The following is a 15,000-nucleotide window of genomic DNA, read 5'->3' as shown; positions in this document are numbered from 1 at the left end:
AAAATAGGCTTAAGGCATCAGTAAAATTAAAATTTTACAAGGAGGAATAAGATGAGGCATAAGTGAAGATTTCTACATTAATGTTAAATAGACCACATAGTACATTAAGGTTATTTCACGAGACAGGTAACAACAAACATTGCAAATGCAGATATTCAGTCCAAAACACAAGGAACAAAAAATCCTGTGTACTAGAAAAAGAACAAAAAATATTGTGCGTGTACTACAAAAAAGCCAAATTAATAAGGATAGAATAATAAACTTTTGCTTTTCTTATTTCTTTAAAATATAACTGTATCCTCCATGTTGCATTAAGATGCTACATTTCTCATTCAGTTTCTTTGGTTTTTATTTTTATTCTTTAAGGAGAATAAAAAGGCTAAGAATACTCACTCCACTGTTTTTTAAAGACTTAAGGCTGTATAAGCACTTAAGCCTCTAAATCTTAATTCATCTTAAGGAAATAAGGCAGCATAGGCATTTAAGCTGCTTTAAATTCTAACGACCACCTGGTGCTCATTGACATTACTTTGAAATGTGTGCAATTCTGGAAAAAAATTTAGACCAAATCTCCAGAAATGCAAACTCTCAGAGTTAATGAAATTCATTGAGCATGCCCAGGATGCAGTTTTCAAATGTTCATTACTTTCTTTCTTGCTGATTTTTTTAAAATTGTAGCCATGATTGGAATTTTCAACAGAATTATTTCAGATGTCAAGTTTCAAAGTTCCATGGGGTTTTCAATTCACTGTATGGCAGTAAACTGTAGGAAGTGCCTTTTTACTCCTGTGTTATGTATCAGTACTCAAAGGCCGTGCCCAGACAAGCACAGATATGTGGATATGCTGACCCATCTGTAGCGCCACACACCACACACACAGGCATTCCCCACACTGCTACCTTGCCCACACCAAAAAAAAATGTGGGGCGACACACATGGCAGTAGCATGCAACCAAACCTGGAGCCTGGCTAGTTAGAGCCATGCTCCGGCTGCTGGCCAGCCTTTCTGCTGTGGCTGCAGCCCCGGGAAGCCCTCAGGACCCCAGGTAAGGCTGTTGAGGCCAGCATAATTGCTGGCCCCAGATACCTCTAGCTCACCTGGGGTAACCTGTCACACACCAGAGCATGCATGGCACAGGTGTTCCCAATGGACAAGTAGCAGCGGCACAAGTCCCCGGGGAAACAAACATCAGTGCTTGTCTAGACATGGTCAAAAACTGCAAGAGGCACTTTCTTTCAAATCTCAAAATAAAAAAAAAAAAAAAAAAAAAAAAAGAAAAGAAAGCAAACAGAAAATAAAAAAACAATTCCCCTCCTCCCCCCTAATCTCTCTCTCTCCCCCCCACTCCCCTCCCACTCACAACCAAGTAAAAACAACCAAGACAGAATCCCAAACCTTCGGGCAAAGATCAACATTTTATTTTAAAAGGTTATGAGTAAGGGAGATGTAATAAAAATATTTTTGAGCTTTAAATGTAGCTTTCACTACCTGCCACCATACGCAATATTTTTTCATATATTTTTTACGTCTAAGTTTACAAGTTAGGGTTACTGTATTTTTGACATATGCTCACCTCTCTTTGAGAACAAAAAAGACAAAACTAACTTTTAAAAAATTCCCCTTCAATATTCCTTCCATTCTCACTCAGAATGTTATGATGATACCCAGTCTACAATTGTACATATTCCTCAGGAGGGCAGGTGTGCAATCCCTATAAGCCAATAAAATCAGATGGTAGGATGGTTATTTGGGTAATACTACCGGAACTCCCCACAGGACAGCATGTAAGTCACATTCACGATATGTTAAGTCTATCCAGGAGCAGGGAGCAAGATTCAGAAGTCTATCTTGTAACATGGGACTCCCACATACCAGTGTAGCACACTGTTGGAAGCCACTGAGTCAACTAATTAAAGACAATTTTATAGCCAGACGATTTGTTACCCTTACCCTGCACACACACAAAATAGCCTAAAGGGATCAGTGGCTCTTTTCAGCTTTAAAAAAAAAATCCTCTGCATTTTACCACATCTTAAAATGAAATGCTTTGTATATTCCACAACACATCTTTTACTGCTTAATGTTTTTTTTTGGTACAGATATGCTGAAGACTGTCCTGAAAATAACAACTATAGTAACATTCAAAGCAATGGCTACAAGAAAAAGAAAATGACCTAAATAGATCTAGAATAAATCACAAAAGAAAGCTAGTATTTTTTTTATATTGTTAAGCAACATATTTGGTCTAATTCAGCTTCTCCCTAAGTATTTTTATTATATGTACCATCATCAGGGTATCATGTTTCTATAACTGCCACTCCAGAAATCTGTCACTTTGTAAATTCTTTCATTAACATCTCTAGCTAGCGAAACTCCGTATCATGACTTGGTATTAGAGTTAAGTAAAAAATGTCAGGTGGAACATTTCTCAAATGGAACATGTCATTTTATTAAAGCCAAAACTTCCCACAGTAATGCATGGATTTGATTTCAGGAAAACAGTCTCCCCATATGTACATAATGACATTAATTATTTTCAGAATGAATTTTGATTATTTGTTTTAAATAACGGTTTCAAAATCTCTTTTACATTATAATTCGCTATCAGTCAAAATCAAAATAAAACATTTTGATTTACACACAATGGCATTTTTATGTGAAATATAATTTCTTCAATCAAAAGTAAAGTGAAACACATTTCTGAATTTGCAGAATTTCCCACAATGCAAATTTGGGTTCCCACACAGCTCCAATTCAGTATTTCTTACACTTTAAAATTTTTACTTAATGATTAAGAGAAAGAAAACATCACTTACTAAAGGAATCATGTCCAAACAAATATATTTTTATCTTGGATGTTTCCATTCAATAACAGATTAAACAGCTTTAAGTAAATGAATTTTGTTTTTAAAAATATATAGTGAGTTTGTTTTATTATCATCACCATAGTACCATATAATACTCATATTATTTACTAGAATATCTTCTTGAGCAATTATTGGGCATGTAGGATGTTTAGAATTAAATTAATATTAATTTATAGAAATAGACAGTTATGCCTGTTGCTACCCTTTGGAAGAAAAATAAATGTCAATACGTCTAATGCCATGATATGTCAGGATGCTGTGGGCCACAGGCTCTCTTTCAGGTTATCACAAATCCAATTCTTTATATGCAATTATGTCTATTTGATAGGTACATAAATCACCATTTCAGAAGTACAAAGTCAGGCTTTGCTTAAAGGAAGCCTTAAACAGAGAACTATATTTAAATTTTGGTTCTTTAGGTCAATCAAAATTCTTTGTTTCATCTTAAATATTATTTGCAAATACCTGAGTTGAACATACACTAATCATTTTAGAAACAGGGAGTAACTATTTGAAGCAGATTTACATTAGGGATAAAAGAATGTAGTATCAGGGGATCACCCTTAATAATATTTATTGGAAATATCATTTATAGACAGTGCAACAGTGTGTAATGCAAAAGAATCCTTATCTAGTTAAATATTAAGTTCTGTGCCAATGTATATACTATAGGTGTAATATACGTTTTGGGACAACACATTTTTTTATATTTGTGGGAAGTAAAATTTAAAGACGCTATGACAGCAGCTATAAATAAAATATGACTGACAAGTACATTTTGATCATTGTGCAGTTAAGTTTGCCACATTAAGCAGTATGTGCATCAGAAAAGCAAAAGGCACATATACTTTTTGGCTGTGATGCATCATTTCAGCAATATTTATGCATCTTACCACTTTGGAGCACACACTTCTGCTATGACATGGCATGTCAGTGCTCTGCTATAACTGACTTGCCTCTCCACCCAGGTCACATTCTAGATCCACTGCCTCTGGGGTAACAATAGCCCAGATAAATGCCTGTCTGGATAACAATGATTAACACAAAATCCTCTACACCTCCTTGCATAAATTCCAGGTTTGACTTTTGTGATCCTTTAGGCTGCATCGAGACAAGTGAGCACGTGCCTGTTGTGGTACCTCAAAGCAGTTTGAGACACTGCAGGAGGCATGCCATGAATGAAAAAATGTTCCCCACACTGCATATTTACAGCATGGGCTCTAAATTTGATACCAGGAAATCCTGGAATGAAAAGAAAACATGCTGCGAAAAAGTGGCATGCCTGGAGACAAACAGAGCCTGGGTCCTCCAAGATGATGCTCTAGCACCTGGCCAGAGTGTCCATATGTCTGCCGCATTCCCCTGCTGCTCCAGCATGCTGCCTCACCATGCTGGAGCAAATAGAAGTGGGGCAAGGCTGGCAGCGGTGGCTTGGACCAAGGCTCTGTCCCTTGTAAGTAGGGATGTGGGGGTGGGGGGGACTGGGGGTCTTCTGGGGGGTTTCTGAGTGTGGGGTTCATGGGTGTATGTGTGTGGGGGGGTTGTGGGGAGGTTTGCAGGGGGGGCTGCCACCCACCCACCCTGCCGCCCCCCCTGAGGTGCATAGCCCCTGGCGCTGGTAACAGCAGCCAACCAGGTCATTGGGGCACTCACGGCTCACTGCAGGCAGTCCCATGGCAGTGTGGCACCGCCTGAGACCCAGTGGCTACACATGACGAATGGAGGTGACCCACTGGCGCACACCTTTAGACAGGACTGGGATGACTCCTACCATGACGTGGTGCTCCTGGCACTGCACATAGAAGCTAGCTGCCATTGGGCTGGGCCAAACATTCCACATGCCCAGCCCGATGGCACATTGCTTCTGTGCACAGTGCCAGGAACACCAGGTTGTGGCAGGAGCTGTCCTGGTCCTGTTCGAAGATGCACAACAGTAAGTCAGGCCAGGCCAGCTCTGTTCACTGTGTGCAGCCACTGGGTCTCTGCAGAGCTCTGCCTGCAGCAGACCATGAGTGCCCTGATGGCCTGGCTGGCTGCTGCTGCCAGTCGCCGGCGGGGGGGGGGGGGGGGGGGGGGGTGGGGGGCCCCCCCCCCCCAAACCAGCCCTCACCCCTTGGCTGCAGTGGGGGACACATGCACAGACACAGACCTAGACCAGAGGAGCAGCCTCAGCCTGCACCCATGGATATCCACAGGTAAAAAAACCTGGTGCAGTGCACACTCAGGCAGCATGTCCTTGCAGTGTGGAGAACACCGGACTGTGCAGTATGTGGTGCTGCAAACATCTTTGTAGTGCCACACACCACACAACCGTGCTCATCTGGATGTTCCCTACATGACGGCAAGTTATCTGGTAATCAGCTATACTTTTAGAGGCAGCTGTGAGGTACAAGATTCATTCAGGGGTTTAGGAAGAAATATATTTTCACTCTTCATACAAATATAAATGTGTGTAAGAAAACCAGAGGCAAGCATATTATCCATGTCTAGTCTAGAGAAAGAGGAAAAAATCTGTCCAATAAAAATGCGGTGGTCTCAGGTGCCCAATGGGTGTACTGGAGTAGTATGGGTAGAAACAGTTTTTCTGCAAAAATCTCTACTATCAAGTAAATTGGAGATATTAAGAACTTTGTTATTGGTTTGTTCCAACCACTCTAACGTTTTTTGTCAGATGGATTTTTGGCAGAACTGGATTTTACCATCTTATATCAACATATGTTATGCTAAGTGATATTAAAACTTTTTTTAGTGCTGAACAAATTTCCTACAGTGATACTGGTATGGTTAACAGTACTTCAGGATAGCTTAATCAATCTAGCACCATTTGCCAGCTGAGATACACTGCCAACCTCATCCTTTCATGAATCTCAGCATTAGTCATTGTTAGGCAAAAAAACATTCCTCCACTGTCCAAGGACATTTTAAGTTTATCAGGTTAGTTTCATGGAGTGTATACATGTTAGAGTTAAGGAAACACATTATTGTATTGAGTCCATTCATGAGTACAGGTGACAAGACATAAGGGGCATTTAGAAGATACCTAGACTGACCTATTTAATGATATGATAGAGCTCAAATAGATATCACAGATCAAAATACTAATATTTTGATCTGTTTCTCTGCTAGCCACCATTTATGCATGTAGAACTTGTATGTGAAGGAAATCAGCCACCAAACATTTTAAAAAGAGACAAATGAAATCAAAGCAATAATCAAATACCTCCAAAGAAAAGCCTGATACCAAAGGAAATGCACAAGGACATCATGACAGGATTGGGGGATAACACCACATCATATACCATAGTAAAAAACCCCAGAAAACCTGGGCAGTTGAAAGCAAAAGAGAAATACTACTGAGGAAAAGCCATGATCTAGATACTTCAGAGAGACCGCTACCTCAGAATAAGTTAATGCCGTCTACAGGATGGTAATGACTGACAGAAGATCAACAGCTAGGCACATCAATGAGAGCAGGACACGAGAACGGTACAAACCATGCTCAATGAAGATTTTGGTATGAGTAAAGTGTCAATAGATTTGTACCCAGAATGCCGAGCGCTGACATGATAGTTCTAAGGAGCATTTGGAGAAATTTAGAGAACCCGGAAAAATTCATGAGCAGAACTGTGATTCAGGATGAGGTATGACTTCACCATTTTGATCTTAAGATCAAACAGCATATTATGCAATGGAAACACAGTATCATCTCACAAGGAAATCAGAAAGATTGCATTAGCTGGTAAAGCATCATTGTGTTATTTCGGACAACAAAGTGGTGATCGTGACTTACTGCTCCTCAAGAGACAAGACTGTCTAATGAGTATTATGTGAGACTGAATTGCTGCACTTTTCAGAAACCATCAAGGACAAGAACCATGGAAAACATGTCAAAGACAATGCATGACCCCACATATCCCAAGTTGCAGTGATCACAGCAATCAAATATAATTTTGAACTGCTTCTCCATCCAGGCTCTTTACTAGATTTGGCTCCCCCAGATTTCTGTCCATTCCTCAAACTGGAAAGAGTTTAAGTGAGAATGAAGTGATTTCAGCAGTCAGTGAGTTTCTTCTAGATATGCTGGACAAGGACTTCTACAGAAAGACAACCTGCAGCAGCACTGAGTCAAGAGCACTGATATCACAGGGAATTGCACTGAAAAGTAAATGGTTGAATGCAGACAATGCTTCTTTCATTATCAGCCTAGAAACTTTATGAATGCCCTTTGTAAACATGGTTTTTAACACAGCACAAATTGGAAAGATCCACCACTTCAGGTGATGTCCATACTTCTCATTTTATCTCAGACTCACAAGATTTGTTAATCTGTTAGGAGACTGTTGTTAATAAGCTTCAGGACATGTGGCTCTCGTGTGGTAGAAATATAAAGTAACCAGGCACTCGTGTTCATCTGAGATAATGAAATGCCAAGGATATGCTCCTACTCAACAGAAGCAGTGCACTATTATACAACATTTGTTATGGCTTTTCACAGTTTTTATGATTAGTAAAATCATGCTAGGAACATGAAGAACTGGCCAAGGCATAGGTTAAAGAAAATTCAAAGACTTATCAAGCCTTAACTGAAATAAAAGAATGTCCAGGTGAACAAGAATGTGTAGTGAAATCCAGGAAAATATTTTTGACACTGTAGACAGCCAAGCCTTTTATCATATATGAGAGTGATAGCTATTTAGCCAATGATCTATCTCCTGCAGCACTGAGGAAGACATTAGCCTTTTTGGGACACAATTCTTCCAATTCTACTACTTCCTTCTGGATTGCTATTGTTATTGATTCTCAGATACTTCCAAAACTGCATTATTACTCTTGAAGGCTATAGTAGAAACATGTCAAACATATGGCTGCAGTGCCAGTCTAGCCGACTCACTGAGCCACTGGAAATTAGGGTGTGGGGCTGAGAGCATGGTCTGCCATCGAATTTAGGGCCCTTGGGACCCAGTAAACATGGCAATTGGCAACAGGAGGGCAAGCACACAGCCCCTGTTGCCTTGCAGCCACTTGTGCACTGCCTTACCTCCCTGACTGTTGGCCCTTCCCATACATCCCATGCTGGAGCTGTCACCACAACATGGAACATGAGGTGATGGCAAAGCTAGCTTTGGCATGGGGTAACACAGTGAGGGCTGGAGCCACTGCCACATGTGCCAGGTCAGAGTCAGAGCTACTACTGCTATCACCTTCACATGCTCTAGGTCAGACCTAGAACTGGATCTGTTACCATGGCTGTTACTGCCACCACTTCCTCATGGTCCATGCTGGATCCAGCTCACAAGAAGCTGGAAACCAGTTTCGGGGAAACCGGAAACCAGTTTCGGGGAAACCAGCACGGGTTCGTAGCAGGTAGATCACACCTGAATAATCTAGTCTCTTTTTCTGACCAGGTTACAAAACACCTGGACGCAGGAGTAGGGGTTGACGTCGTTTACTTAGACTTCAGGAAGGCCTTTGATACGGTATCCCACCCCATACTGGTGAACAAGTTAAGAGGCTGTGACTTGGACAACTACACAGTCCGGTGGGTGGCGAATTGGCTAGAGGGCCGTACCCAGAGAGTCGTAGTGGATGGGTCGGTATCAACCTGGAAGGGTGTGGGCAGTGGGGTCCCACAGGGCTCGGTCCTTGGACCGATACTCTTCAATGTCTTCATCAGCGACTTGGACGAGGGAGTGAAGTGTACTCTGTCCAAGTTTGCAGATGACACAAAACTGTGGGGAGAGGTGGACACACCGGAGGGCAGGGAACAACTACAAGCAGACCTGGACAGGTTGGACATATGGGCAGAAAACAACAGAATGCAATTCAACAAGGAGAAATGCCAAGTGCTGCACCTAGGGAGGAAAAATGTTCAGCATACCTACTGCCTAGGAAATGACCTGCTTGGAGGCACGGAAGCAGAAAGGGATCTTGGAGTCCTAGTGGACTCCAAGATGAACATGAGTCGGCAGTGTGATGAAGTCATCAGAAAAGCTAATGGCACTTTATCGTGCATCAGCAGATGCATGACGAACAGAACCAAGGAGGTGATACTTCCCCTCTATCGGGCGCTGGTCAGAATGCAGTTGGAGTACTGCGTGCAATTTTGGGCGCCGCACTTCAAGAAGATTGTAGATAACCTGGAGAGGGTCCAGAGAAGGGCCACATGTATGGTTAAGGGCTTGCAGGCCAAGCCCTATGAGGAGAGACTAGGGCACCTGGACCTCTTCAGCCTCCGCAAGAGAAGGTTGAGAGGTGACCTTGTGGCTGCCTATAAGTTCATCATGGGGGCACAGAAGGGAATTGGTGAGGCTTTACTCATCAAGGTGCCCCTGGGGGTTACAAGAAATAATGGCCACAAGCTAGCAGAGAGCAGATTTAGACTAGACATTAGGAGGAACTTCTTCACAGTTCGAGTGGCCAAGGTCTGGAACGGGCTCCCAAGGGAGGTGGTGCTCTCCCCTACCCTGGGGGTCTTCAAGAGGAGGTTAGATAGGCATCTAGCTGGGGTCATCTAAACCCAGCCCTCTTTCCTGCCTATGCAGGGGGTCGGAGTCGATGATCTACCGAGGTCCCTTTTGACCCTAACATCTATGAATCTATGAAGCCCTGCAGGCAGGATTGGGCTTGGGGAACATGGCAAGTTTGACATCCCTGCTATAGTATATGCTCACCCTACACTGAAAACTAGTGTGGGCAAATGGAAAATGAGCTAACTTTTTCTCCTTGTTATTTTCAAGAGCTATAAAATACAGGGTGAATGTCTGGATTTGTAGGCACTTGAATTTGTGGGTCCACAAAACAGTACAACAGCATAATGAGGGGGTTACCACATGCTCTGAGACTAGCTGATGTAGCTTCTGTACTCCTCAATGAATGAATGGAATCAGCCTAATGCCTTGATTATTCATTTAAGGGAAAAAAGATTTTAGGGTTTGCATTAGGGTGAATCTGAGTCAGGATTTAGCAAGAAAGTTGGTCACATTACCACTTATGACCCGACAAAAATGGCTGTCATGACATAATTGCAAATACAGGTGTGATGGGGATCTGTCAACCCTGCTTGCATTATATCAGGAGAACTGTGAACTTAAAGGTCAGAGTTCTGTGTGATCACACATGGGAGAGTTGGGTATAAGATTCCTAAGGAAGATGTGCATGTTAATCAGACATGAGGAATTATATGTATTTGTAAACTGAGATCTTTTGGGGACAGAAGACAGATGGTGGCATGCAACAACCAGGCTATTCAGTGGCATCGCCTCAAGACCAGTGCAAGTTCAAAACGATCAACCCACAGAGAGAAATATGAGACCCAAGAGATAACAGATAATTGTCTCAAGGCAAGTACCTTAAGTTTTCAAAGGTCAAGAAATCTTCATGTGTGTCCTTAATTTTTCATAGCTAAATTACTAAGTCAGGGGTGGTCAATTATTTTGGGTGGAGGGCCACTTACCCAGTTTTGGAAGGCTGTCGAGGGCTGCATGGGTAGCCCCGCCCCTTGACAGGTGCCCCATTCCTTGACAGGTGCCCCGCCCCCTGGTCACCATCTTGGGACCAACGTCCCAATGTCAGCACCGGTGGGGCCCAGAGAGGGGCACAGGACAGCAGGGATCTGTGGAGCCAGGCTGGGCTGCACCAGCAGGGAGTGGGGAGCTGGCCCAGCTCCAAAGATCCCCTGCTAGCTGGGACCCCGCGCTCCTGCCACCCTGCTCTGGGTGCCACCGGCACTGGCCCTGGGACACCAGTGCGGGCCCTGTGCTCCCACTGGCTCCCCACCCACTCACACCCAGTGCCCCCCAGCCCTGTGGTATAGGCAGGGGGCAGCACACAGCCCCGACCCCCTGCTCACCAGCAGAGAAGAAGCTGGTGCTGAGCATGGGGAAAAGCGGCCCCTCCCCTGCCCCACGCCCGGTGCCCCATGCTGCAGGCACTCGTAGCCCGCATGGGAATGTCCGGAGCAGGCACAGGCACAGGCAGCCCCATGTGGGCTGCAAGCAGCTGCAGCACAGGGCACCGGGCATGGGTGGGGAGGGGCTGCTTCCCCCCACCCGCAGTCCTCCCTTGCCCGGGGTCCCCCCCCTTACCTGAGCTTCCTGTGCTGGGGCAACCACGTGCTCCCAGCCCAGAAACCATGGCTGGGGCTTCTGGCTGGGGGGCAGGGCTAGGCAGGCCCCGCTGTTGTTGGAGCATGCTGGGCTTCCCCTGCGTCCTACTGCCCTTGGTTCCTGTCATTTTTTGACAGGAACCAAGGGCAGACAAATATTAATTTTCTACATTTTGCCCACCCCTGTACTAAGTAGTATGCATAGTTGGGATAGGCAAAGTAGTATCATAGTTGGGCTAGCTGCATAATTGGAGTAGAGTTAGATAAGCCTTCAGATGCAAGAAATTCTTCACATGAGAATGTCTTGCATCTGAAATCTTGACGAACTCTATCCCAACTATATAGTTGGTCCAATAAAAGGTATCACCCTAAGAAATCCTTGTGTCTCATATCATTTCTGTACCATCACACCTACAACATCACTCTTACACTACCATTAACCATATATGTACTTTTTAATAGTGCTAATTTAAAAGAAAACACAACAAATAAAAATGTAACATGGTTAATGTAAACAAAAGCAAAAATTAAAGCAATTATCCATTTTCTTAAAAAGAAAAATTAATGTGTGAGAACAATTCAGTAATAAATTTACGAGATTTCAAGACATCTGATCTTTCTGAAGAGTGTTATACCCAGAGCCCCTATCCTTTCTATATATCTATTCCACAAGGCTCTGGTTCTGTAATTAAATCTCCACAAACTCAACTTCCAACTACTTAGTTTCAATTGCAATATCAGAGCTCCAGTCAAATATCATATAGAAGATAATACTGTATTACAGAATAGCTGCTCCCTGTCAACTGACAACAAATTTATCAGTTAGCTAGATACCAGATTTCTTTCATTGCCTCCTGAAGAAGGCTATAGTTTCCACAAGTAAAAAGTCAGGCTTTCCATTTTACTCTCCTTTAACACATTAAGCACAAGTAAAAAACAAACAAACATACAAACAAACAAATACAAAAAGCAAAACCACCCTAAAGCTGCAATGTTAAATTAATTTTAATATGGTAAAGGATGTTACTTTATTAATTAAAAATAAGATCAGGACCAATCCTACAAGTACTAATACAGAAAAATACCAATGGATTTCAATGGCAGTGTTGCTTCAATTCTGACAAGATTGCATATTAAACATTTGATAAAAATTTAGTACTTGAAGTACTTAAAATGTCAGTAACTACTCAAATTAGATGTAATAGTTTTATTTTCATTTTAAAATACTAGCTCTAACAGTACCTACCCTCAAATCTTCCAGATCTTTTTGTCTAATCCATAGTAATTCTCCATATATTTTCTCCTCATACTTTATTCTCTTTTCATATTTTTCCAGTTCATCTTGGAGATGATCAGTTATCATCTGAGAAGTCTGCTGCTTAAACTTTACAACATTTAAATTTTCCCTTTAAAAAGAACAGAAAAATATTCTCAATAAAAATTTAAAATATGTTTCTGATTTTTCTGGAACACCTCATAGTTTAATGTTATCACAGATAAATAGAAAAGAAAAACTAATCTCACATACACTAATGCCCTTTTGAAAATTTTTGAGCCATATGACAGATCTACCATCACATCTTTAGATCAAATCACCTCCACTTTGTCCATTAATATATCTTCAACAGGACTACTAACTTGTAAACTCTTAGGCTAAGTACAGACAGTCAAAAAGCCCAAGCCTGAATCAATTCAGTCTTTGCAGGCTAGTCTAAGATGCACAGGTTGAACTGAGAAGCAAGTGAACACACATTCATTTCTGATTCCAGAAATGTAGCCACATGCCTGCAGTGGCTCATACCTGGGGGGTGGGGGGGCATGCCTAAAGCATGCCTTCCTGCTTGGCTGGTGCAGGCAGTTTGGGCCAAGACCTGTGAGGTGGGGCTTGCAGGGGAGGTGCAAAGCATCTTGGGAGGTTGCGGAACTGCGAGTTAACTTGAATCTGGAGGGGGTCTGGGACAGAAATTTAATAAACTGATTTAATTTCAATCAGTTAAGTCTGGTACTATATCCATCCAGGTTTATCTGAAACTGGTTTCAATAATTTTGAAAGCAATTTATGTGCACCAAACTTCTGTTGTGTTATAAATTTAAACCAGTTTCTGATCACTTTTGCCGATTTATGTGTAATTTCTGTCCCTAGCCCTTCGTAACTTGCAAAACAACTACTATTTTAAAAATAATTTTCCATGAGAAAGACTGATTTCCCCACACTCCTCCAAATATACTGGTCTGAGAGACAGAACAGTTGGTAATAAACCCTGGATGTGAGATAGGTTGAACATCCTATGTCACATGACTTAGAGTTAAAGAAAAAAAAAAGATTTACATAAATATAAAATCTGCCAATGTCATGTCATACTGGTTTTCACCCTGGATCAATCCCTTCACATGGTCTTAAAATCGTACCTTTCAGATTAACATGAAAGCTACCACAGGCAATTTTAGAGGTTTCTGAAATATAGCTGTTATAATTTATCTTTCTCTCAAAAGTCTGTGTATATATATATATATATCTGTGTTACTAAGGGACCCTCATTTAGATAGAAGGATATTGAAAAATAGAACATTTTTTTTTAATTCTGTAAAATATAATAGTATACCAGAGATCCTATAGAAAATATAGTAGTTGATCATGTAATGAAAGACTAACATGACAACAAAGATGCACAATGTCAAATGAACATTTCACAGGCAATTTTTTTTCTGGCATTTCCTAACTATTGAAAATTTTACTGAAGAATCAGTCTTTTTATCTCATCTTTATATAAAATTTTCTATTTAAAAAAAAAAGAAACTGAAAAAATAAATGTTCCATCATTTAAGACCATACTTACTCTATCTGAGCTATAAGCAGGATTGGAAACTAGTTCCGTCATACATACCTCTACTATATGAGGTAAGAGAGTAAATGTTAACTGTGTTAAGCTGTTATCTTCTATGTAAACCAGGGGTGGGAAAAATATGGCCTGCAGGCTGGATATGGCCCACCAGGTGATTTCATCCAACCTGCAGGCAGGTGCCTATCAATTCACTGTACCCAGCCCAGCCCCAGGCAGCCCCTGCTGTGCTGTCAAGAGGCTGAGCCCCACTCACTTCTGCGGAAGCAGCACACGCTATACTCCCACACAAAGGATGGTCTTGACCCCAGCTCCGTGGGTGGGGAAGTGGCAACAGCAGGTGGAGGAAGGGCAGTGGCAGCAGGTGGGAGGAAGCAGAGGTGGGTGGGTGAAAGGGTAGCAGCGGTGGTGGCAGCCGGGGGAAGGAGAAGTGGCAACAATTAGGCAGTGGAGGGAAAAGCAGCAAAGAGTAGGCAATGGAGGAAAAAGCGGCAGAGAGCAGACGGGCAGCAGGGAAACTGTGGTGGGTGGGAGCACAAGGCCTGTGCTGGTGCCCCAGGGCTGCCAGGGGTCCAGGGTGGGCTGGCAGAAGCACCGAGCCAGGGCCAGCAGGCATGTGGAGTCTTCCTGGTTCCATTGCGCAGGGCTCCCTGGGTTCTCCACTCGAGCTGTGCGCCACCAGAGGGAGCGCTGTGCAATGGAACCAGCAGCCCAGCCCCGCTCACCGCCACGTGCAGGTCATGGAGAATGGTGGGGAGCTCTGTGCTATGGAGCCAGGCCAGCTTCGCCCCTCTCCCTGCCTCCCTGACTGAGCCCCATGACCAGCACCACTAGCTTCATCACACAGGGCTCCGGCAGAGAACCAGGGCACTGCATGTGAGCCCTGTACAATGGAGCCAGCAGCCCAGACACGTGCAGTCCTGGGGCTCACTGGGACCGCATGCTGCCAGGGGCCTAAACCTGCCATAGGTCATGAACGCCCCGAGGACCTACCACCTGCTGCTACTGCTGGCAGCAGGGGCTATGCACAATGTGGGGGGCATGTGTGAGGCGGGCATTTGTAGGGAGCCCCCACACACACCCCTCACCATACACATGCACCCACACACCTCAATGCACACCCCACACACATAGCTCCCCAGCCACACACCCCTACAGCCCCCCAGAAACCCCATACACATTCACAC

At 43.1% G+C, this 15,000-nt stretch overlaps 1 protein-coding gene across 1 annotated transcript in view; it reads right to left on the bottom strand.

Moving 5' to 3' along the window:
- CCDC178 (coiled-coil domain containing 178) overlaps positions 1–15,000 on the bottom strand; it is a 387,761-nt gene that overhangs the window by 202,343 nt on the left and 170,418 nt on the right. The window contains exon 18 of the mRNA XM_025210410.1: positions 12,220–12,379. Within this exon, the coding sequence (XP_025066195.1) occupies positions 12,220–12,379 (160 nt within the window). The remainder of the gene's footprint in view (positions 1–12,219; positions 12,380–15,000) is intronic.

This window comes from Alligator sinensis, unplaced genomic scaffold, assembly GCF_000455745.1.
Source record: "Alligator sinensis unplaced genomic scaffold, ASM45574v1 scaffold88_1, whole genome shotgun sequence".
Classification (NCBI taxonomy): domain Eukaryota; kingdom Metazoa; phylum Chordata; order Crocodylia; family Alligatoridae; genus Alligator; species Alligator sinensis.
Note: the sequence above shows the minus strand (reverse complement) of the source record. Positions and strands in the feature narration are given on the sequence as shown.